Consider the following 25952-nt stretch of genomic DNA (forward strand, 5'->3'; position numbering starts at 1 on the left):
GATGCTTCTAACAATGATTGTAATTCAGCAGTGGTCAATCTACGTTTATGTTCACATCTACCTTTTTTAGATGTCGAAGGCATATTATTTACATCCATTTCTTTATAAATACTATAACTCACTTTTACGGAGGTAATTAACAATAAAAACGTTCTACTGGAAACTATCAACTTACGACTTCCAATACTATAAGGCCACTTGAGCCACAATACGTTTTACTCAATAATAGTTTCTGTATAAGTAAAATTGTTTTTTAATGTGCTTCATTAAAGCACACTAGATATATTTCAGTTTTGCCATCACATTCTTCAGAGTATGTTTTAACTTTTTTACTTTTCTATCGGCCTTTCTACTAGTCATGCTTCTTCTTAAAACTTTGTAACATCTTGTACACTTTCTTCTCTTTGTATTATCTACATCGCTTTGCCTTAGATGGTACAATCATCGCCAGCTAACTTGGCGAGAGAGTACGCACAACGTCACAGAGAAATAAATTATGTTTACGCCCTATGATTCATCCTATTGGTTTACTATTTCTGATAAGTATATTCAGTAGCGTAGTGGTATAGGTCAAATAATTATTACACAATTAAAAAAGTAATATTTTTCGCAAGCTTTAATATATTATTAGAAAGATGAAATTGTAATTTTGTTTTATTCAATTTAAATAGTAAGCCATTGTTTATACAACAGTTTATAATATTTATTTAACTTAGTAAACAAATTATAAAATATTGACTGAATTTAATTCACAAATCTACTTTGATATTGGGTTTCAAATTAAATGGAGGATATTGTATAAATAAATGCAACACAGTAATTATTTAATTTTAATATTTTGGTTTTATTATAACACTAAAACAAGTACCCGTGTTGAAAAGTGGTATCTATTTGAAATTAATTGATTGTTAATAATTTTCTTCATCTTCATCTTCGGAAGAAGAAAACTCTGTACTGGAAGAGTCACTGTCAAGATTATAATAATTGGAGCTATTTGCGTGGCGTTATCAGCAACTATCTCGCTGTCCATATACTCATCTTCCTTCTTAATGACATGGTAACATCGTTTTCTCCACTCATTTGCATCAATATTAGTGAATTCTTCCTCGGCGAGTTTTTGTACGTCAGTTAGCTTAAATGTAACGTTTTTCTGCCTTATATTATTTTGACTGTCGCCCATATTAGTTCGATATGGTTTAGGTCGGGATGGTAAGGAGGTAAACGTAAAGGAATATGCCATGCGCACGTAGAATTTCGTCGAATTTGTATTTTACATGATGAGGTTTATGATATTTAATTATTTCATACAGTTCAGGTTTTAAAGCACTAGGTGTAAATGAAATATTTTTCTGCATTAACCATTCTATCATTTGATTTTTGTTTGAGTTTGATGTAGGCGCCCGCTCCAACTGAATGCTGTGATAAGGTGCGTTATCAAAAACTAATACCGAGTTAGCAGGTAAATTAGGTAATAAATGTTCTTGTAACCACTTTCCATAGTTGTCTGAATTCATTTCAGAGTGGTTATCCCCTGATTTTGAACCTGATTTAAAGATTAATAACCCATTTTTTATGAATCCCATATCCCCACCGGCATGCACTATTATTAGTCGTTGACCTTTGGAAATATTTGAAAATAACCCTTGGTTGATTCGTCAGTCGAGTTCTTTGAAGAAGTATGACCGCTGTGTAAGTAGGTCTCGTCAACATACACGATTGGCCTATTTTGACTCCGAAAATATTTGATTTGCCTCAGATATTTTATTCTCAAAGCTCTTATTGCACTTTTTTCTACAAGCACTTTTCGGTTGTTTTCGGTTTTCCTCCAACGAAATTGCATTTTGCGTAGAAGTCGCCTTAAAGATGTTTGTGAAATTGTGATATCCAAATCGTTGTGAATTTTTTTTTTTTTTTTAAATTTTTTTACCGTAACCCGGCATTTTTCTGTTTTATAAAAATCGTAAATTATTCTGCGAATGTCGCTTATTTGGTATTCCGGCAAATCTATGATTGATCTACTGACTCGTTTTTTGCCTGGACTGGAAAAATGGACTCTGCCGGTATTTTTCAAAGAACATTTTGCCTCGCTTGTTATTCTTTCGATTGTTCTGATGGAAATGCCTGTAAAAGAATTAGTAACTATAGTGATTTATTTTATCTAGGATGTAGGTGTATAAAAATGTCTATATTTACTGCCATATCGAAAGACAGTACACAATATATTACACTAGTCCTAACTAATTTAACGCCCGCTTTCATAATCAGTCATTAGGAGAAAGTCATGAATTTAATGGGTTTTAAATACCAAATTTTAAATACTGAGAAATATTTGACCTGTTTTGCTATTTAACTGTATTATACAAATACTTATGTCATTAGCAAGTAATATTTTTTGAATTTGACGTAATCTATTAATGTCTTTTTAATCGTAAACAAATTATACAGGTCGAGGTAATGGATTTCGGGAACAGCTATGACCTTGAACATTTCACATAAACTTGTGTACTAAATAGGCGTAATGCATAGCTCTTGTCAAAATCCAATACATTAATAATATAATTACATATCTTCGATTCTAAAATATTGTAAAAGACTTTAAAGAGTCTGAGTAAGAAAAGAGATATTTAGTTATATTCTTTGTGGCATTTTCAAGGTCAAAGCTGTTCCCAAAATCCATTAACTCTTGGTATTATTTCAAAATTATTATTTACATTTTACATGTTTTTACACTAAATAAGTAAATATTATAATGTCTCGAATGTCTTTTAGTAAAAATCTACGTGAAATAACAACTTCGACTATAGTGAGGGAAATACCTGTGGGATTATGACATACTCTTCCAAACGTAGGCAAACAATTATTTTGTTGAGGAAATTACACCCGTGGAGGATAATATTTGCTCTCGTATATTCGACAAACTGTTATGCAATAATCTGGAATGCCGACACAAAATCAACCAAATCCTCCACTATGTTTTGTTTTTAAACCAGGAGGAGTAAACTAAAAAGTTTCACAGCCAAAAAAGTCGCTAGAAAATTCTGCAAATATATTATATCTTCTTTTTGGGTTGATCATGACGGCCTTCGACGGTAATCCATAAATATTATAGCATTATAAAATTATTAAAGGTAAAAAAAAATTAAAGGTAAATTTGAATTACTCCTCCTGGTTTAAAAACAAGCCATAGGTTTGTCAACAAATCATAGGTTTGTTTGTTTGTCATAGGTTTTTTTTTCATAGGTAAAAGAGGACATTGAAAATACTGTACGAAAAGGGAAACCCGAAATTTTGCAAATATACATGTATCATATTGTAGCTTGCTGTGAGGTGTGTAATCAGCAAAAAACCTAAGAAACTATCCACGTGATTAATTTTTCTGTATTTTATGTTTAATAGAATTGTGCTGAACTCTGGATCATTTTTTGTAAAATAACGAATAATTTAAATTTTTTGTAAGTGTGGTAAGCTGTCAACATTATTATGTATGTCAAATATTCACCTATTTTTGATCTATTTTAATTTAATACAAGGTAGACATAAACAAACAAAATATTTCCACCAGTGGGAAGAAAATGCCTTATAAATAGAAATAGAACTATTGTGTTTTAAAAATAATATATAATTAAAATGAAATAAAAATATAGAGTTATTTTTGGTCCAAATAGACCACCGTAGTGCGGTTTTGTTATTATTTAGAAGTCGTCTAATTAAAATTAATTTATTGTAAGTACAAACTTACCTGTTGCTTTATCTGTATTTTCTTTCACAGTTTTTAGGGTCTCTGCTTCGAGTTTAATATTTTTGAAATAATTAAACACATTAAATATAATCTCCCGAGATTGTCCACTGATAACAGAATTATTCTTTCTACTATTTTTCAACGCCATCGTTAGAAATTGTCACAAATACACTTAACTATCCGAAATAATAAGAAGTCTGAAAAATAATAGCTGCAAATCACTTAAGTGTTACGCACCTGATAACTGGGAGGATACTAAAGACCACCACCTAAGCCACTAAGCAATTTTGGGTTTGTGCGCACCGCCAAGTTAACTGGCGATGACAGTATTTTTGGGTGTAACTGGTCATGAGGGTTACAACATTTCTTTATTTGTAAACGACTTCGCGAACTTCAGTCTGAACTCAAGGATAGGTTGTCGCTTTTTTTTACGTTTTCTATTATTTAGCAACTAAGCATTGACTACTGCGGTATTAAATATTAATTCCATTGCCACTTTCCGGTACCACTTCAGAATTTTGCGTATTGGGCTTTGGCAAGAGGCCACTTGATCACTAAAATCAACACTCTTTTTCACCAAGTTATAATCGAGAATAATTTGTGGTTTTAGTACTTGTGTATAATTTTTCTTTTTATTTGATTAAACCAAGATACAACTATTATTTTTAAATGTTGCAAGGATTAAAACTGGTCTTTTGTCGACCCATTTTATCACTCGTAAAATCAATAATGGGGTTAAATTTCATCGAGACTAACTGGTTGCAACTTTTTTAATCGAGATTTTATTTTTACATGTTTTTAGAGTAAAACATCTGTACATGAATAATTCGTTTCTTGAACAATGATTTCAATTCATCGACCAATATTCTAAATAAGGTGTTATTACGTCGTCCAGAATATTATAAACTGGTTCTCTTTCATAAAGCATTGGAAATATGGTTTACACTCTATATTTAGAAAAATCTTTTACTGCAACTCTTGTTCGACCTAAACTAAATTAATACACAAAACAAATTAATCTATTTTTTTTATAGAAATGCAGATTCCTGTCGGATTTTTATCAGTGCGGCATGAGTCACTGGTGTCTCGTATATCCGGACCTCTTATCGCATTACAAACATAATTCGTAATTAGCAGTGCGGTACAAGATACATTTATGTCGTATAATCTGAAAGCCGTAATAAGACCATAAGACCGTATGTTATAAATTAATATATTCCTAAAAGAATTATCTTGAAACATGAAATAAATACACTAAAAAAGTGCAATATTAAGTGTTATTTAAAAAATGGTATGTCATTCACGACGGGCGTACAGTTAAAAACAAAAGTTTTCAGTGTTCTATTGCTTGATTATTATCATCTGGTATTCTGAAATGTTGACATTTTTTTCTGGTCTGATCTTCCTCAACTAACGTCATCTTTCTTAATTTGTGGGTTGTGTTGTTCAGGTCTCTTTAAGTGTTTTTGTTGGTATCCATACTGAATGATCTTCTTTCGACAATGTACTAATGTAGTGTTCAAATGTGGCATTGCGTGCGTCATGTAGCGCTGATCTTAATTGTCTGATTAGTCGATTATATTTGTGTTCGTCATTAAGATTTCGGCTTCTTGGTCATCTAACTCTTGCTCTTCATTTTTCGACTATTAGTTGTTTAATATAATTCGGAGTGTTACTTGTGTTTTCTTGATTTGGAATTGTTAATCGTGTAGCTCCATATGAAATAGTAAAAGATGAAAACGGCAGCATATTCATACATAAAAAAAGGTAACGCAATATAGATATCTGAAACAACTGTTTTATGTTATAAAAGATGAAATAGTCCGAAATTGCCAGGTGAACAGGGTACTATAAAGAGGAAGTAGAATTAGCTATGAAACAGCTTAAATGGGGAAAAGAAGTAAGCTTAGACCAAATACCAGCAGGAATTATTCAACTTGGGAAAAAATTAAACGGATAACAATATTCACTCCATTTACAGAAAAGGGGGTGACCCGCAAAAATTTTAAGAACTTCTTTAATAGCCTCCAGTCAACAGTTTCCTAATCATGTTTAAAAAACGTACGGAATGCACTGTATATACTAACCCAAACCGTCAACATACTTGTTGTTGCAGTTATGTATTACGATCAACTTAAAGGTTATGCACGACTCCCCTTGCATAGGTACACAGGCATGCACCCGTGCGGGAGAAAAAAGATTTGTCATAACGTTACATTATGTCACATTTTAACGTTGAATATTTTATGGTCCCCTTTGGATTATAAAATGAATGATCGACTTTTTCTCGCACAGATCCCGCCTATGTAACTTTACAAAGCGAGTCGTTTGCTGGGTATTAAAGAAACGTCTATGACCATCATATAATTTGACGCTATTTCACGTTCTACGACGCATTCCACGTTTGACACACTGTCTTGTTTAGTTTTCTGTCATTTTATTTGTTAAATCCTATCTCATTCTCGTCACAGCGTCAAGGAGCAGTAAATGTGTGCAGTGAACGGGAGGAATATGTTTAACAGTGAACGTTGGAGATTTTTTGAGTCTTTCATATTTTCTTCTTTGAGTGCCTCTCCTATCGGAGATTGGATATCATTAGGGCGATTTTAATTTTATTTACTGCTGTTTTGAATAATTTACTCATCACTAACTCATCAGGTGGCCAAAGTGTTTAAGTTTTCTCTTTTTTATATTTAGTATAACTTCTGGATCGTTATGTATTCTACGTACTACCCCTTCATTTGTAATTTTATCCACTCAACTTATTTTTAGTATACGGCAGTAGCACCACATCTCAAAGCTTTCAAGATTTGTAACATTCTTCTGTTTAAGAGTCCATGCCTCAACACCGTAAAGCTAAGTACTGAATACATACTTAGTAGTTACCTAAAAGTGGACGTATACAAAGAGATGTATGACGTAATCGTACGGTATTAGATAAATTCTGTCACGTAATATGCCACATACCTCTGTGCGTAAATTCGTTTTATTGCTGCCAGTTTAAGGTGTTATTAGATGCAGCCATGTTGAATTTCTCTCCACTATCGTATTATCTTCGTTAAATCCTATCATTTTAGGCTCCTATATCCTGATTAGACCTATAGGACCTGAGATAGGCAACTAAGGCCCTTTTGACATAACATATATAGGAGCAAAGATATATACCTAAGGTCCTTTTGACGTGTTGATGTATTTGATTTCTACGTCGTAGTATTCTATTGGTTAAATGTTACCATTTGAGGTACTGTACGTCACGATTGGACTAATAGGACCGCAGATACATAACTAAGGCCCTTTTGATAAACTGATGTATTTTATTTTTCTATCTTATTGTATTCAATTGGTTAAATCCTATCATTTGAGGTACTGTACGTCTCGATTGGGCTAATAAAAACGAAGATACGTAACTAAGGCCCTTTTAATATTTTGCTGTATTTGATTTCTATCTCATTGTATTCTCTTAGTTAAATTCTATCATTTGAGGTATCGTACGTCACGATTGGACTAATAGGACCGAAGATACATAACTAAGGCCATTTTGACATGCTACTTTATTTAATTTTTATACCTCATTGTATTTTATTTGTTAAATCCTTTCATTTGAGGTACTGTACGTCATGATTGGACTAATAGAACTAAAGATACACAACTAAGGCCCTTTTGACATTGTTCTGTATTTGATTTTTGTATCCCATTGTATTCTCTATGTTAAATCCTATTAGAGGTACTATACGTCACGACTGGACTAATAGGACCGAAGATACGTGACTACGGCCCTTTTAACATGTTGCTGTATTTAATTTTTTTATTTCATTGTTTTCAATTCGTTAAATCCTGTCATTTGAGATACTGTACGTCACGATTGGACTTATAGAAACGAAGATATATAATTAAGGCCTTTTTGACATGCTGCTATATTTGATTTTTCTGTCTTATTGTATTTTATTGGTTAAATCCTATCATTTGAGGGGCTGTACGTCGCGACTGGACCAATTGGAGAGAAGATACCATAGGTAGTTGCAATATATCATATCCCGTTACTTTTAACCAACCATGATGCCAGAATGATTTTATTGGTATTTTATTGGTTAAATCCTATCATTTGAGGGGCTGTACGTCGCGACTGGACCAATTGGAGCGAAGATACCATAGGTAGTTGCAATATATCATATCCCGTTACTTTTAACCAACCATGATGCCAGAATTATTTGTGGATGAAAAGAATATATATATATATATATATATATATATATATATATATATATATATATATATATATATATATATATATATATATATATATATATATATATATATATATTCTTAAATTTGCTATTTCATTGTGGGTAATATTATATTCAACAGCGATGCCAAATTTCTGATGCTAAAATGATTGATAATGAAAGTGGGATATACATTTTCATGTATATAATGGCACCGAGTAAACGGTAAAACCCTGAACTAAATATATATAATATTTTCACTGTACCATCATTTTAGACTCAAACATTTTCTGGAATAAACTTGTATAACTCAGTAAGGGATAAAAAGAGAAAGCGGATATTTTAAAATATCAACACGGTATCAACACTCTAATCAATGAGATGGTTAAAATTCTTGTAACAAGTACAGGAAAAAAGTTATTAAGGTCTTGTAAAGTAGCGTCGATATACAGATGCTACTTTGCAAGTCGATGCTAAATTGATGGTAAAAGCATAATGTATCGATGCGAAAATGATAGTATGATGTATATATATATATACATATATACATATATACATATATATATATATATATATATATATATATATATATATATATATATATATATATGTATATATATATATATATATATATATATATATATATATATATATATATATATATATATATATATATGTGTTCGAAAAGATTTACGCGGTTAGTACAATTAAACTTAGAGCTCAGATTAATACTATTATCAAAATTAATATTAAACTCAGTCGATATCCATTTTGCCGAGCTTTCGACATCCTCTCTGATGTCTTCTTCAGGGCTTCCGCGGTCTCAGTCTCCCGAGACCCCAGACACTACTACACTCACTAGTCACTTCTAGTTCACTCACTAGTTCACTACTACGACTGGGGCCAGGGGACGGTTCATTTATACCGTCGATGGTGACGTGGCCTAGTTGGCGCGAACATTTCCGACAGTGGGATTTTGATTCGAAGATGGAGGGGGCGATATTTTGTTTATGAGAGGTCTCCATGTAGAAGGTAACCGTATGGCGTCATCGCTTTTATTAAGGCAATTTGGTCTTTTTTCTATTTCTATGGCTTTTCGGATAATTCTTGGTTTATAAAAGCGGATGGGGGCTATGGTTCTGGAGTTTTCAAAATCAATTTTGTGACCTGTATGAAGATGGTGTTTACCTCACACCTTAGGGTAGAGAGGTGTTCGATTATATATATATATATATATATATATATATATATATATATATATATATATATATATATATATATATATATATATACAGTGTGACCCATTTAGATTGGAAACACCTCTATAAAATTTGAAGTTGTTAACTGATTTTAACCAAATTTTTTTTCAATGTCATGTAATAAAATGTCTATTGCGGGACAAAATATGAAACATTTAGTTAAATTTTCAGGGCATTCTACGATACTTTTTCTTCGTCGAAAATGGAGAATTTGTATTAGCGATTTTTTTGTTAAAAAAATTTCTACGCCACTGGATTTAGAATGGCTTCAAATAGCTATGACAAAAATTTCATTAAGATATATCAAGTAATAACAAACTTATGACAACTTAAAATTTTAAAACTCACTAAGAAAAAAACACTCTGTATTAACGTTAAAAAAACACTCTGTATTAACAGAAACATGGAAACATAATTTTAGTTTAAATCTTAGTTGCCTATACCAATCCACCATCTAATTGGATACATTTGTCGTAGCGTTTATGAATATTTCTAATTACATTTCTTAGTTGTTGGGGAGTAATTTCTGCACATGCCTGTCGAATTCTTGTACGAAGTTTGTTTACGTCTCTTGGACGACGGGTTTGGTAAACTTTCTGTTTAATAACTCCCCAGAGAAAGAAGTCTAAAATTGTGAGATCTGGAGATCTGGGTGGCCAATCTATCAACGGACTACCCCAGCCTATCCAACGGTTCGGAAAATTTTTATTTAGCCATTGCTTCACGGTTCTGGCGTAATGAACAGAACACCCATCTAACTGAATATACAAATTTAATCGTTCATTAATTGAGAGCTCATGAATAGCATCCCACAAGTCGGTGTTTAAAAATTCTAAAAAGTTCTGTGAGTTCAAGTTTTCTTCAAAAAAGAAAGGACCAATAATTCACACCAATAACTCACACCAGACATTTATTTTTTGAGAATACTGGCTTTTACAGTTTATTACCCAATGGCGATTATCTGCTGTCCAATAGCGACAATTCTGTGATGATACTACTCCATTTGTAGTAAAAGTGGCTTCGTCGGTAAACAACACGTTTTTTAAAAAATTTATATTGTTTAAATATTCCCCTTGGGCCCATAAACAATATTCTAAACGTTTTGCTTCGTCGCCTTCTTGTGATGTGTGTAAGAATTTTGGTTTGAAAGGTTTAATATTATTTACCTTAAGACATCGCCGAATACTCTCTCGAGGCACATTCAAATATAAACTGGCATTCCTTAAACTGGCATTAGGGTTATTTCTGAAATGATCTAAAATGATTTGATCATTTCCTCTTCTTCTTTGTAACGGGTTATTTTTTAAAATTAGTTTTGATACTGCACCATATTTATTAAATATTCTATTTATTTTGTTTACCGTATTGCAGCTAATATTAGGACGATCCACATGTCTGTCATTAAATATTGTACAAACTTCCCTGGCACTTCTATCGTTATCTCCCAAAAGATGTATAATTTCAATTTTTTCTCTCAAACTTAATCTTGCAGCCATGACACAAAATATTATTAAAAGAATTTGAAGTAAATATTGTTGCAGATATTATGCATAAATTTATGCTAGCACTGAAATTTTTATGACACAAATAATGTGAAACAGTAATATCGTTGTCATGGCAACTGAGATTTAAGTTGTAGCATATAAGGTTAAAAATAATATAAGGGCGTTACTTGCATTAAATTTTTATGCTATTTTAAACATTTTTTGGCTAGTAGTGGTTTATTATTAAAATTATTTAAAAAATAATTAGTTTTATGGTTATCTGTTGATACAGGATGTTCTTTTTTGACTCGTAGCTTAGTGAGTTTTAAAATTTTAAGTTGTCATAACTTCGTTATTAATAAATATATTTTAATGAAATTTTTGTCATAGCTATTTGAAGCCACTCTAAATCCAGTGGCGTAGAAATTTTTTTAATAAAAAAATCGCTAATACAAATTCTCCATTTTCGACGAAGAAAAAGTATCGTAGAATGCCTTGAAAATTTAACTAAATATTTCATATTTTGTCCCGCAATAGACCTTTTATTACATGACATTAAAAAAAAATTTGATTAAAATCGGTTAACAACTTCAAATTTTATAGAGGTGTTTCCAATCTAAATGGGTCACACTGTATATATATATATATATATATATATATATATATATATATATATATATATATATGAAGATGGTGTTGACCGAGAGCTGAAATTATCGGAATTGCGAAAATAAATGGAATGTCTCAAGTCTTCAAGAACACCTCGAATATATGGCCTCCCCAAAATTCACAAACCCGATATTCCTCTACGTCCCATTGTCAGTGCATATAACTGCCCTACACAACCATTGGCCAAGTATTTGGCCAAAACTCTACAACCTTTCGCCGAAAATGCTTTATCCTTCGTCAAAAACTCTTTTCATTTCATCTAACTTATTATACAATACCCTATATCACCATCAGACATTCTAGTAAGTTTCGATATTGTCTCACTTTTTACAAACATTCCTATAGATGAAACTCTAAACATTCTGAAAACTAAGTACAGTATCCAACAAGACCACTTATCTCTCATTAAACATTGTATGTCCAACACCTATTTCATCTTCCAACATCAATTCTACAGACAAATAAATGCTGCCCCAATGGGCTCCCCTCTATCTCCAGTGAATGCCAATATTTTTATGGAAGACTTCGAGACCCGAGCACTATCCACATCAATGCTCAAACCCACATGTTAGCTACGATATGTTGACGATACATTCGTCATTTGGCCCCATGGCAGGGATGCTTTGGTGTCTTTCCAAACCCATCTGAATGGTATACATCCTAGTAACCAGTTCACGATGGAGATGGAAACTGATTCATCCCTACCGTTTCTCGATGTTTTCATAAAGAAACACCAATCCCAAGGTTTTCATTACTCTGTCTATCGAAAACTCACACATACCAATCGTTACTTGCATGCCAACTCACCTTACCCACCTTCACAAATTAATTCAGTCATTAATACCCTTGTATCCAGATAAAAACGCCTTTCCGATGATGCAAGTAGACCCGCTGAGCTTTCTTGTTTAAAACAAGCCCTCATCCAAAACGGTTACCGCGAAAATCACATCAATAGGAGCATCCGCAGACATCAATCTCCCACTCAATCTCAATCCAAAGACTCAAACCCTTATTATACGAAAGCTTTTCTTCCTTACATCAAAGGTGTTACTGATAAAATCGACAAAATTCTTAAACCCAGAGGAATAAAAACAATATTTACCCCCCAACAAAAACTTTCATCTCTTGTCCGATCAATCAAAGACAATATTCCAATTGAACAGCACGGAGTTTATGAAATTCCTTGTGCAGACTGTCCCCGATCCTATATAGGCTAAACAAATCGTAGAATTCAAAATAGAATTTATGAACATTCCATTTCTGTTCGCAATTCCGATTCAATTTCAGCTCTCGGTCAATACCATCTTCATACAGTTCACAAAATTGATTTTGAAAACTCCAAAACCATAGCCCCCATCCGCTTTTATAAACCAAGAATTATCCGAGAAGCCATAGAAATAGAAAAAAGACCAAATTGCCTTAATAAAAGCGATGACGCCATACGGTTACCTTCTACATGGAGACCTCTCATAAACAAAATATCGCCCCCTCCATCTTCGAATCAAAATCCCACTGTCGGAAATGTTCGCGCCAACTCTCGCGCCAATCCCCACCCTAACCCCCACCTAGGCCACGTCACCATCGACGGTATAAATGAACCGTCCCCTGGCCGCAGTCGTAGTAGTGAACTAGTGAGTGTAGTAGTGTCTGGGGTCTCGGGAGACTTAAACCTCGGAAGCCCTGAAGAAGACATCAGAGAGGATGTCGAAAGCTCGGCAAAATGGATATCGACGCGGTTCAACCCGGAAGACCGGTGAGTTTAATATTAATTTTGATAATAGTATTAATCTTAGCTCTAAGTTTAATATATATATATATATATATATATATATATATATATATATATATATATATATATATATATATATATATATATATCTACGGCATAAAGTGAAATCCGCCCATGTTAAAATTCAGGTTCAAAAGAGCTCCGTGGTCAAGTGGACGCCGATATCCGGAGCTCACTTGGCTATTCCATAATATTGACTCTGTCGATTCGTTAACCTGTATAGTTTCATAATTTTTAAAAATTTTGTGGAGCTCATAAGTAGCCCTGTATCATGAATGTATATCGCTTAGTTCACGTGTATATATTATAGGGGTCGTTTAGATCTTTTTCACTGTATATTGGAACCATAAGTATATCGGTCTAAGTAAGCTCCGATAGTTTGGCAACTAGGCGATTAAGCCGTATATTTCCAGCGCATGTTCTAAACGGTTCATACGGGACTTCTTATTTTTGTTATCATTCATACGCATTACAGTATGTAATAGATATGTATACTATCAAATACCTGTTTTTGGTAGGTACGTGCTTTTCTAAAAATAGCTTCATGGATACAAAAGGATTTCATTACCAAATTGGATGTATTTTTTCATATGCGGAAATTTCCTAATGTATTTTGTTAACGTTAGTATGTCTTTATACGTTTCGTTTAAAAATCCAATTAATAAGAACTTCTTTTATTTCATCCATTGTTTTACGATATCTTGTATACAGCTTCTTTATTATTTTATTTTTGGTTTTGTCTGTGTACTATATATAATTCTAGATAGTTTATCTTAGAATAAATATTTAAGAATGCTTAATTTATCTAACAGAATATACCACTTCACCAATATTACATACTTGTGAATGTTTTATCTTCTATTTAGGGGTAATATGTAATCAATATAAGTTGAGTTAGTGTCAAATTTGCAATGATTTTTAAAAGCAATAGCTTTTTGATTGTACTTTATATGTTCAGTTCAAATAATTAAACCTTGTCACTTCAGAAAAGAGCCATTTGAAGGGCAAAGTCGTCTAAGAAGGTGGGATGAATCTTGTACCACCCCACATTCACACAGGTTAACCGGTGTTTGCAGTCAAGAGCCGTCCTGGAAGATTTTAGGAAGATAGCTACCATAAGGAAATTCCTCTCAAGGGTTCAGATGGCGAGGAGCAGCTTACTCTTTTGCAGATGTTGCGAATCTAGACTTGGTTTCTTTCGTTCTCTAGCTACTTATCTTTGGATATTAGGTGGATTGATAGCTACGATATTCTAGAGCTTATGTATGGATGTGAGTCTTAATATCCGCTGAATTTGGCTGACTAATTTATAGCAAAATCTACGTATTAAGTATGTGTTGGTGTCATCCATACTGGCAAGGTGTATTCGGCAGCAAAAGCGTAGAGTGCAAGAGTATACGTCTACATCTACGTTTTGGAGGGTTGAAGGATGTGCTTCCCATTTTTAGCTCAAAAGTTTGCGAAGAATATTATTTTTCTGTAGTTTGCCATTTAGTTTTAAACAAAGTTCTGTAAATGACAAGGTGTAATACAAATTATCTTCAAGGTATTTATAGCAAGTCCAGAGTTTAAGAATTTCATGACACTATTGGATGTTCAGATTTGTGAAAGCGTCTCTGTTAGGGACATTGGAGGAGCACACCTGACTCTTTCCGGGGTTTAGCTTAAAATTGATTCATAGTGTATTTTTATTGTACTTTAATAAAATAAAGGCAGATATCGAGAACAGTTTTATTAATTATATCTTGCCCAGGTGCTTTAGCTCCCTAGAGCATCTTCAGGGGCATCTAAAATAAGTCAAGAAACGTTTTTTTAAATGAAGAAATTGATTAACCTTGATAAAAACTCGAAGTTAATGAACAATAAAAGTTTTTTGTGATTATAAAAGTTTTAGACTTACTTTGTCAATTTTGGGCTATTCAACAATAATTGCAGAATGTCATAAACACAAAATTAAACATGAAGTTGAACATAACACTACACTAAACAAGGACAAACAGTTTAAAATTATTTAAAAAAGTCGGAGCTATTCTGGTCGGCAACAGGAGAGAGAATGGCTCCCGGTATTAACGGAAATGTTAAGGTGACATGTGACATGACAGCTTGGATGGGCAGTCACAATCATGTAGATCTGATCTAGGCATTTCAAGATTCTATGTAACTACGCATTGACTAAAGGTCCAACTGACACTACTACAGGAAATGAACTGATGAAATATGACATATAGAATATTTTAACTAGATTAATCTAGTTAATTTCCTATAGTAATGTCAGTTGGACCTTTGGTCAATGCTTAGTTACATAGAATTTTAAAATGTGCAGATCACATTTACATGATTGTGACTGCCCATATGTCACATGTCACCTTAACATTTCCGTTAATACCGGGAGCCATTCTCTCTCCTGTTGTCGACCAGAATGTATCTTCGACTTTTTTAAATAATTTTTAACTGTTTTTCCTTGTCTAGTGTAGTGTTATGTTCAACTTTATGTTTAATTTTGTGTTTATGACATTCTGCAATTATTGTTGGATAGCCCAAAATTGACAAAGTAAGTCTAAAACGTTAATCACAAAAAACTTTTATCATTTATTACCTTCGAGTTTTTATCAAGGTTAATCAATTTCTTCATTAAAAAAAACGTTTCTTGACTTATTTTAGATACCCCTGAAGATGCTCTAGGGAGCTAAAGTACCTGGGCAAGATATAATTAATAAAACTGTGCTCGATATCTGCTTTTATTTTATCAAAGTTCATGTATTCGAGCATTCAACCTTGTATCTATTTTTTTATTATGTTTAAGATATGATTTAGATTTTTTTCCACTTCAGCAACAAAAGTTTTTGGTTCTGAAACAGGAGATGTATCGTCTACGTAATAAAAGTCCTAGTATTTACTGGTATGGGTTGTGTAAATGTTCTATTATCGGTAAAATTATATTAAGGATTATGTGCAGAAGTATTTTATATAGCTGACAAAATAAATATATTGACCGATAGCTTTTGTGGTCGTTGGAGTTTTTGCCAGGTTTAAGCCAGGTATAAACTTTGTCTTTCCTTTGCTTGTCTGCAGACTTTGAATATCAGTAATTGTTGTGTTTTTGGTACAAATTTTATAATAAGCTTTGTGCTCAGATCCTCAGTCAGGAACCGTAATATTGTTCATTATATACGTAGATAGTGGATCCAAGCTCAACATAGTTGAAAGGTTCCCTCAGCTGACTGGTTTTGTCCTCTCTCATTTAAGTTTTTCTTTACTTCTTTGCCGGCAGAGATTAGGTTTGGCCCTCTATATGTTTCCTGCACTAGAAATACGTCACATTTGTGCTAAGTGCACATGTCTGATAAAGTTAAGTAAAGTAAAGTGTCTTTACTGTCATCGCCAGTTAACTTGGCGGTGCGCACAAACCCAAAATTGCTTAGTGGCTTAGGTGGTGGTCTTTAGTATCCTCCCAGTTATCAGGTGCGTAACACTTAAGTGATTTGCAGCTATTATTTTTCAGACTTCTTATTATTTCGGATAGTTAAGTGTATTTGTGACAATTTCTAACGATGGCGTTGAAAAATAGTAGAAAGAATAATTCTGTTATCAGTGGACAATCTCGGGAGATTATATTTAATGTGTTTAATTATTTCAAAAATATTAAACTCGAAGCAGAGACCCTAAAAACTGTGAAAGAAAATACAGATAAAGCAACAGGTAAGTTTGTACTTACAATAAATTAATTTTAATTAGACGACTTCTAAATAATAACAAAACCGCACTACGGTGGTCTATTTGGACCAAAAATAACTCTATATTTTTATTTCATTTTAATTATATATTATTTTTAAAACACAATAGTTCTATTTCTATTTATAAGGCATTTTCTTCCCACTGGTGGAAATATTTTGTTTGTTTATGTCTACCTTGTATTAAATTAAAATAGATCAAAAATAGGTGAATATTTGACATACATAATAATGTTGACAGCTTACCACACTTACAAAAAATTTAAATTATTCGTTATTTTACAAAAAATGATCCAGAGTTCAGCACAATTCTATTAAACATAAAATACAGAAAAATTAATCACGTGGATAGTTTCTTAGGTTTTTTGCTGATTACACACCTCACAGCAAGCTACAATATGATACATGTATATTTGCAAAATTTCGGGTTTCCCTTTTCGTACAGTATTTTCAATGTCCTCTTTTACCTATGAAAAAAAAACCTATGACAAACAAACAAACCTATGATTTGTTGACAAACCTATGGCTTGTTTTTAAACCAGGAGGAGTAATTCAAATTTACCTTTAATTTTTTTTTACCTTTAATAATTTTATAATGCTATAATATTTATGGATTACCGTCGAAGGCCGTCATGATCAACCCAAAAAGAAGATATAATATATTTGCAGAATTTTCTAGCGACTTTTTTGGCTGTGAAACTTTTTAGTTTACTCCTCCTGGTTTAAAAACAAAACATAGTGGAGGATTTGGTTGATTTTGTGTCGGCATTCCAGATTATTGCATAACAGTTTGTCGAATATACGAGAGCAAATATTATCCTCCACGGGTGTAATTTCCTCAACAAAATAATTGTTTGCCTACGTTTGGAAGAGTATGTCATAATCCCACAGGTATTTCCCTCACTATAGTCGAAGTTGTTATTTCACGTAGATTTTACTAAAAGACATTCGAGACATTATAATATTTACTTATTTAGTGTAAAAACATGTAAAATGTAAATAATAATTTTGAAATAATACCAAGAGTTAATGGATTTTGGGAACAGCTTTGACCTTGAAAATGCCACAAAGAATATAACTAAATATCTCTTTTCTTACTCAGACTCTTTAAAGTCTTTTACAATATTTTAGAATCGAAGATATGTAATTATATTATTAATGTATTGGATTTTGACAAGAGCTATGCATTACGCCTATTTAGTACACAAGTTTATGTGAAATGTTCAAGGTCATAGCTGTTCCCGAAATCCATTACCTCGACCTGTATAATTTGTTTACGATTAAAAAGACATTAATAGATTACGTCAAATTCAAAAAAATATTACTTGCTAATGACATAAGTATTTGTATAATACAGTTAAATAGCAAAACAGGTCAAATATTTCTCAGTATTTAAAATTTGGTATTTAAAACCCATTAAATTCATGACTTTCTCCTAATGACTGATTATGAAAGCGGGCGTTAAATTAGTTAGGACTAGTGTAATATATTGTGTACTGTCTTTCGATATGGCAGTAAATATAGACATTTTTATACACCTACATCCTAGATAAAATAAATCACTATAGTTACTAATTCTTTTACAGGCATTTCCATCAGAACAATCGAAAGAATAACAAGCGAGGCAAAATGTTCTTTGAAAAATACCGGCAGAGTCCATTTTTCCAGTCCAGGCAAAAAACGAGTCAGTAGATCAATCATAGATTTGCCGGAATACCAAATAAGCGACATTCGCAGAATAATTTACGATTTTTATAAAACAGAAAAATGCCGGGTTACGGTAAAAAAATTTAAAAAAAAAAAAAAAAATTCACAACGATTTGGATATCACAATTTCACAAACATCTTTAAGGCGACTTCTACGCAAAATGCAATTTCGTTGGAGGAAAACCGAAAACAACCGAAAAGTGCTTGTAGAAAAAAGTGCAATAAGAGCTTTGAGAATAAAATATCTGAGGCAAATCAAATATTTTCGGAGTCAAAATAGGCCAATCGTGTATGTTGACGAGACCTACTTACACAGCGGTCATACTTCTTCAAAGAACTCGACTGACGAATCAACCAAGGGGTTATTTTCAAATATTTCCAAAGGTCAACGACTAATAATAGTGCATGCCGGTGGGGATATGGGATTCATAAAAAATGGGTTATTAATCTTTAAATCAGGTTCAAAATCAGGGGATAACCACTCTGAAATGAATTCAGACAACTATGGAAAGTGGTTACAAGAACATTTATTACCTAATTTACCTGCTAACTCGGTATTAGTTTTTGATAACGCACCTTATCACAGCATTCAGTTGGAGCGGGCGCCTACATCAAACTCAAACAAAAATCAAATGATAGAATGGTTAATGCAGAAAAATATTTCATTTACACCTAGTGCTTTAAAACCTGAACTGTATGAAATAATTAAATATCATAAACCTCATCATGTAAAATACAAATTCGACGAAATTCTACGTGCGCATGGCCATATTCCTTTACGTTTACCTCCTTACCATCCCGACCTAAACCATATCGAACTAATATGGGCGACAGTCAAAAATAATATAAGGCAGAAAAACGTTACATTTAAGCTAACTGACGTACAAAAACTCGCCGAGGAAGAATTCACTAATATTGATGCAAATGAGTGGAGAAAACGATGTTACCATGTCATTAAGAAGGAAGATGAGTATATGGACAGCGAGATAGTTGCTGATAACGCCACGCAAATAGCTCCAATTATTATAAATCTTGACAGTGACTCTTCCAGTACAGAGTTTTCTTCTTCCGAAGATGAAGATGAAGAAAATTATTAACAATCAATTAATTTTCAAATAGATACCACTTTTCAACACGGGTACTTGTTTTAGTGTTATAATAAAACCAAAATATTAAAATTAAATAATTACTGTGTTGCATTTATTTATACAATATCCTCCATTTAATTTGAAACCCAATATCAAAGTAGATTTGTGAATTAAATTCAGTCAATATTTTATAATTTGTTTACTAAGTTAAATAAATATTATAAACTGTTGTATAAACAATGGCTTACTATTTAAATTGAATAAAACAAAATTACAATTTCATCTTTCTAATAATATATTAAAGCTTGCGAAAAATATTACTTTTTTAATTGTGTAATAATTATTTGACCTATACCACTACGCTACTGAATATACTTATCAGAAATAGTAAACCAATAGGATGAATCATAGGGCGTAAACATAATTTATTTCTCTGTGACGTTGTGCGTACTCTCTCGCCAAGTTAGCTGGCGATGATTGTATCTCTAGATATGCCCTTAATATTTATAGACATAATTAGAATAGTTGGTCCTAAAAAGGACCGATTTGACAAAAATCATATTGAACGGGTGATTAGCCGATTAATTAATTATTCATTACTCAGGGTACGTCAGATTGCGGTGGTCTTATTAGTACTTAAATTTTCGTAAAGGCTTCTCTTTTGAATCCCATAAGAAATGGATAATCTTTAACTTTTCATTAAAAATTTAAAATTTACATACTGTTACTTTTCGACGATATTTCGAATCAGATATGTATAGTAATCACCGTACTTAATATAGGGTCTCTTTGTGAAAAGTAAGTGAGTTTATCATATCGGTGACAACTCATATATGGATAATAAGGACATAAACCACAGACCACGTAGGTGATCTGTAACATAAACGGGTAAAATAAGTGTACAAAATTTCAAATAAATATATCGGCGCTATTGTTCAGGAGATGGGTTTATCCCAGAGATCAAAGGTTACATGTATATTAAAGGTTCTGTTTACTATTTTCATTACTAAAAAAGAATATTTAAAATAAAAGCCTAAAGGTATTTTTAGATTCTATGGAAATTAGAATTTAGGGAAATCAGCAAATTAAAAAATACAGCCATAATTCTGAATGACCAACTTGATACAAACAGTTGTCCCCTCTTCAACTTATTCAGTTACAGGCTATAACATGTAAACGCATACCTGTTTTATTGTCAGATAAAATAAATTTCCATCAAGTAACGGTCGAATCCATCACTTACTTAAAGAGTAGGAAAAGACATGCTTATACTTTAGAGTACGGGTACTTTATTACAAAGTACCCTTTGCCTTTGGCAATTAGTTTCTCACTTTCTCAGCGATGGATCTTCATTTCCTCATCAATAATGTTCTCGCTCGATACTGTCTGAATATCTTTCTACGATATTTAGATTTCACTATATGCTCTACATTTCTTGGCAATACTTCTAATGGCTTTCTAGTAATACTGATCTAATTAATACCTGAGTTTTACTTACATTGTTTTGTCAGCGTTCTTGTTATGTATCCAGTCAATAGAATTGGTTTAATCACTACTTTATATATCCTGATTTTAGGGATTCGTATTAGACTTCTGGATTTAAAAGTGTTATGAGGGTTATATATAAGTACATGTTAGTTACCTGTTAGTTAGTTACCTTATGTGACAACGTTATCTACGATACCCAAAATTCTGCAATCTTTCAAAACTATATGGGTTTATTGTTACGTTATGCCCTACTCTACATCCTTTCTTTTGTATGTTAAAGAACATTTATTTGGTTTTCTGATTACTGACTATTAGACCGTTTTTTTGCTGCTTGTAGCATTATTCTATAGCATTCTAATATTTAATCTATGGATTAAACCGGATAACAAATAGATATTCTTCACTTTCTCAGAGAAATAATATTCTAACATACAAAATCCTATTAAATTTCCAAAACCTTCCTTGAATATTATATTCACTTATGAGGGGCAGAAGCAATATCAGTACTATAATAAGGCGTATAGTCCTGGACTGGCTAACTATTGGATAATAGGAAGCATGAGTGTAGCAGTTTTAATGTTTTCCTGACTGCTACCTGGGATCGGGGAGCAGAGATATCAGTACCAAGTTAATGCATATAGGAATTGTTGCTTGAACTTTATTATTATTAAATAGCACTATATTTCCTAGTAAAATCGTCATGGCTTTACAATAAGACAAATTTTCGAACGTTGGTTATGGAAACGTTAAGGACATACCACCGAGTTCCCTATGTCGATATCCCGCAAAATAGTTGTAATAATGATAACCGAACCAAAAAAACAGAGATTAAAATAGGCGCCAAGAAACTGTGTTATAAAACAGTCGAATAAATATAGATTCTCGATTTAAATATTCAAAAAATTAATGAACAGCTTACTAAAATAGAAATAACGCATATTTAAGATGCAATCCATTAATGGACCGAGGTACAAAGCACTCCTAGCATATGCTAATGATATTGATCTCATAAGAAACTCTCTCCCGTCCGCAAATGACATCTTTAACAAAGTGAAGAGAGTACGAAAAATGTTTCATTTAAAATCAACAAAATGAAAACCAAATACAAGCGAGTCAAGAAAAAGAGCAATTCAATACATCTAGATAAAATAATAAAGTCAACAACTACAATTTCGAAAGTATGGAATACTCTAACTATCTTAGATCAATAATCATGGTTAATAATAATGTCACTAAAGAAATACAGAGCATAATTCTTCTAAAAATTTTTAACCTCATTATTATATCACTACAAATCCGTATAGAATAAGACATATACTGAATAAAGAAAGCTCTTATAACGATATTGTTCAGGAAAGTAAATCGCTTAAGGTAGATCGGGCATATGCATAGACGCCAAGATGTCAAACTTGTAAAACTGGTATGAAGGAAACTTAGCACAGAAGAATCCACTTGGGCGTCTTAGTATACAATGGAGAGAAAACATCCAATCATATCTTAGAAAATTAACATTTCATTGAAGATTCGTGGAAAATCGATCAACTTGGAAAAAAGTTGTAGTTAGCGAAGACCCACCCAGTGTTGTAGCGCTACGTAATGATGACAATAAAGAAAAAAGAGACACAGTGACAAAAAGCAACAAAAATGGACTAATGGAGCACAGCTGCTTCAAAATCTTGATAAGAAATACAATAGATGATTGATGGATTCGAGAAACTTGAGACTTGAGAAAGGCACTCTGCCGAAACAGCTGTAGTGATAAGATAAAATTAATTTGGTGTAAGTTTTGAAAACAAAGCTTTTAGTATTTTGTTGTTAAATAAAATGGAATTAACAAACGACATTATATACGCTATAATAACTAGACAACTTGTATGATACAGACATATAAGGAGAAAGTTTCATGAAACAATAAACTACCCAATATTCGTTATGAGTGAAATCGATAAATCGAAATTCGTCTTAACGCTTCTTCGTTTGAGACTTTTACAGTCCAAGGAGTTTTAAGAATACGCCTATATAGCCATATTTCGAATGGCTTTAATTTTTTTAAAGATTTGGCTTTCAGGGTCCAAGCTTCTACCCCATATAGCAGTTGCGACCATACATAACATTCGACGATCTCAATCTAATAACCATACTCAATTTCTTATTTGTAAACATTGACTTTTATCTGTTTAGTTTAGTCCTATCTTTTTGCTTTATCTGTTAATGATTTCTATAAGAATTTGTAAATCGTCTATATTTTCTGTCATAATTGGGGTTTAGTCTGCAAATTTTATGTTATTAATGATGCTCACTCCATTCCTTACTTCTTTCCCATAGTGTCTCCTAAAATATTAGTTGGGAGTACACATTAAATAATTGTGGTGACAACACACATCTCTGGCTGACTCCTTTTTGAATTAATATCTTGGTATCTAGGTGTATGTGTTTTAATGCATTTATGGGCTTACCAGGTTGAACTATGTCAAATACTTTTAAAAATCTATATTAGATATGAATACGTTTTCATTATAATCTCTGCATTTTTGTAATAGTACCACCATTGCGTACAATTCCTCTTTTGTTCCCAATCCACCTCTAAATCCAAACTATGTGTTGTCCAATTGTTCTTCACATTTTTTATTTACAGACGATTTAATGTTGTTATTAATCGGATGACATTTATGACTTTTATTAAATTTTGATAATCGTTACAAGTCTTTTAGTGACATATTATTTTTTTAATTTTTACTTCTCATTTAATGTCTATATTTTGTTAGTTAGTTTTAGAGTAAATACATGATGACTAAAAACGAATTGATCAATAGTAGTGAATCGATGCCAAGAGCCGCTATTCTATGAAGCTACCCTTCACGACGCCATCTTGTGGCGCTAGTTCCGTGACGCTCACCTCAGCATTTTACTGTAGAGAGAAAAAAGTAATACAATACCAGTATAGAAGCTTCGCTTCAATAATATGCCATAAGCAAAGATATAAAAGTATTCTTGTCATTATATTATATTGCATACTGTATTATTAACAAAATTTTTCATAATACATTCTGATATACGCCTTCTCTTGCCGCTAACGAACAGAAGTTTTTATTAACTTTTCGGTAATATAATTATGTAGGTATTTAGATTTTTAGCTTCTTACCATAATGCTAGAGTACAAAAGTAGTTATACTCTACTGTATTTCTTTCATGGGGGTTCTATTTTTTAACTGCGTGGTGGAGTCTTGTATTTCAGTTCGTACGATTTGCGTTAATTAATTTAATGATATTTCTGGAGTTACAAGTTTATACTCAGTTTCTGTTGTTCCGTTTATTTATCTGACATATGTTCTCTTTCTTCTCTAGGGATGTACTTAATCTCAATCAATTCTTTGATTTGGTTTTTGCCCTCTTTCACATCTGTTTCAAACCCTCCGGTAGACTTTAGGTCTTCATTTTATATAAGCATTTTTTTCTTAGCATTTTAGTTTTACCTCTTTTAAAAAGTGTGTTTATTTTTCTTTCTCAAAGAGCCTCTTTTATTTTTGTTTTTATGTTGGTATTATAATTTTTCAAATTAATTCGACATTATTCCTACTTGATTCTTTTGTTTCAGTTATTGCTCTAGCCTAATTTGACATTTTTTTCCTTCAGATGATCAAATTTTCATGGTTTGTTTATATATTGTTATAGTAAAATTCATATTTTCCACTAAGCCTAACATATGCAGCAGCAATGTCATCAAACCGAAATAATCCAGTTGTGCATAACTAACATTTCTGCTGATCGATTTACAAATAAATTTTAACAAACACATCAAATTGATCATCCTTTTTACTTTCGTATACGATCATACTTATCGAAATTAAATTTTCAATTTCCAAAAACTTATGATACCTCCTCAATCGACAACCCTGCGCCATGGACAATATCTATTCCGGCTATCGACATCAGTCTAACCTAAGAAATTCAGAGATATCATTCGTCATTAAACAAAAGTTTCATCCACTATTAAACAGATATGGCAATACCTACAACGTATACACCGATGCGTCAAAAAATGAAGACAGAGTTAGGGCAGCAATTTATTCGGAAGACATTTCAGTTAGTTTCAAATTGTCGTCAATTACAACCATCTTTTCGGCTGATATTCGCAATTCTAAAAGCACTATCGTTAATACAAAACAAAAACCAATAAAGTTGTATAATAATCACAGATTCTCTAAATTCATTATCCTCACTGACTCAATTGTACTGTGACATCCCCCTTCTACTTCTTATTAAAAAAGAACTTAAAAACATTTCAAATAAGAACATCCAAGTTCATTTTTTATGGGTGCCTTCTCATGTCAGAATTGAAGGTAACGAAGTGGTAGATAAACTAGCTAAAAACGCACCAACTAACCTGATGTCCGAAGAAAGTAACATATTGGTACAAAACGATTTAAAACCATACTTAAAACACAAAATAATTTAAAAATGGCAACAAACTTGAAACAACACTCCATCAAGGCTATACGAAGTCAACAAACATCCACATCTTTGGAAACCAAAAACAAAAGACAGAAAAGAGCATGTGATACTTACCCGTCTCCGTATCCGCCATACACGACTTACTCATGGCTATTTACTACAGCGCAAAAATAAACCAGTTTGTGAAGTGTGCAACCGTGTTCTAACGGTAAAACATTTTTTAATACAGTGTCCTAAATATAACAGTGAACGACTCAAATATAGCATACCCAACTGCCCTAGAAGAAAATACAGATACCCAAAGAATAATTTCTTATCTTAAA

At 32.3% G+C, this 25952-nt stretch overlaps 1 protein-coding gene across 1 annotated transcript; it reads left to right on the forward strand.

The window, feature by feature from the left end:
- The first annotated feature begins 19248 nt into the window (after nucleotides 1-19248).
- On the forward strand, nucleotides 19249-19698 carry LOC140435917 (uncharacterized). The gene has a single exon (XM_072524628.1). It carries the CDS (start codon nucleotides 19249-19251, stop codon nucleotides 19696-19698), a length of 450 nt encoding a protein of 149 aa, XP_072380729.1.
- The last annotated feature ends 6254 nt before the right edge of the window (nucleotides 19699-25952 follow it).

The sequence above is a fragment of the Diabrotica undecimpunctata genome, chromosome 3 (assembly GCF_040954645.1).
Source record: "Diabrotica undecimpunctata isolate CICGRU chromosome 3, icDiaUnde3, whole genome shotgun sequence".
In the NCBI taxonomy this organism is placed as follows: domain Eukaryota; kingdom Metazoa; phylum Arthropoda; class Insecta; order Coleoptera; family Chrysomelidae; genus Diabrotica; species Diabrotica undecimpunctata.

What these genes read in the sequence shown, in the direction of transcription:
- LOC140435917 (XM_072524628.1), top strand. Translation starts at nt 19,249, where the DNA reads ATGCAGAAAAATATTTCATTTACACCTAGTGCTTTAAAACCTGAACTG.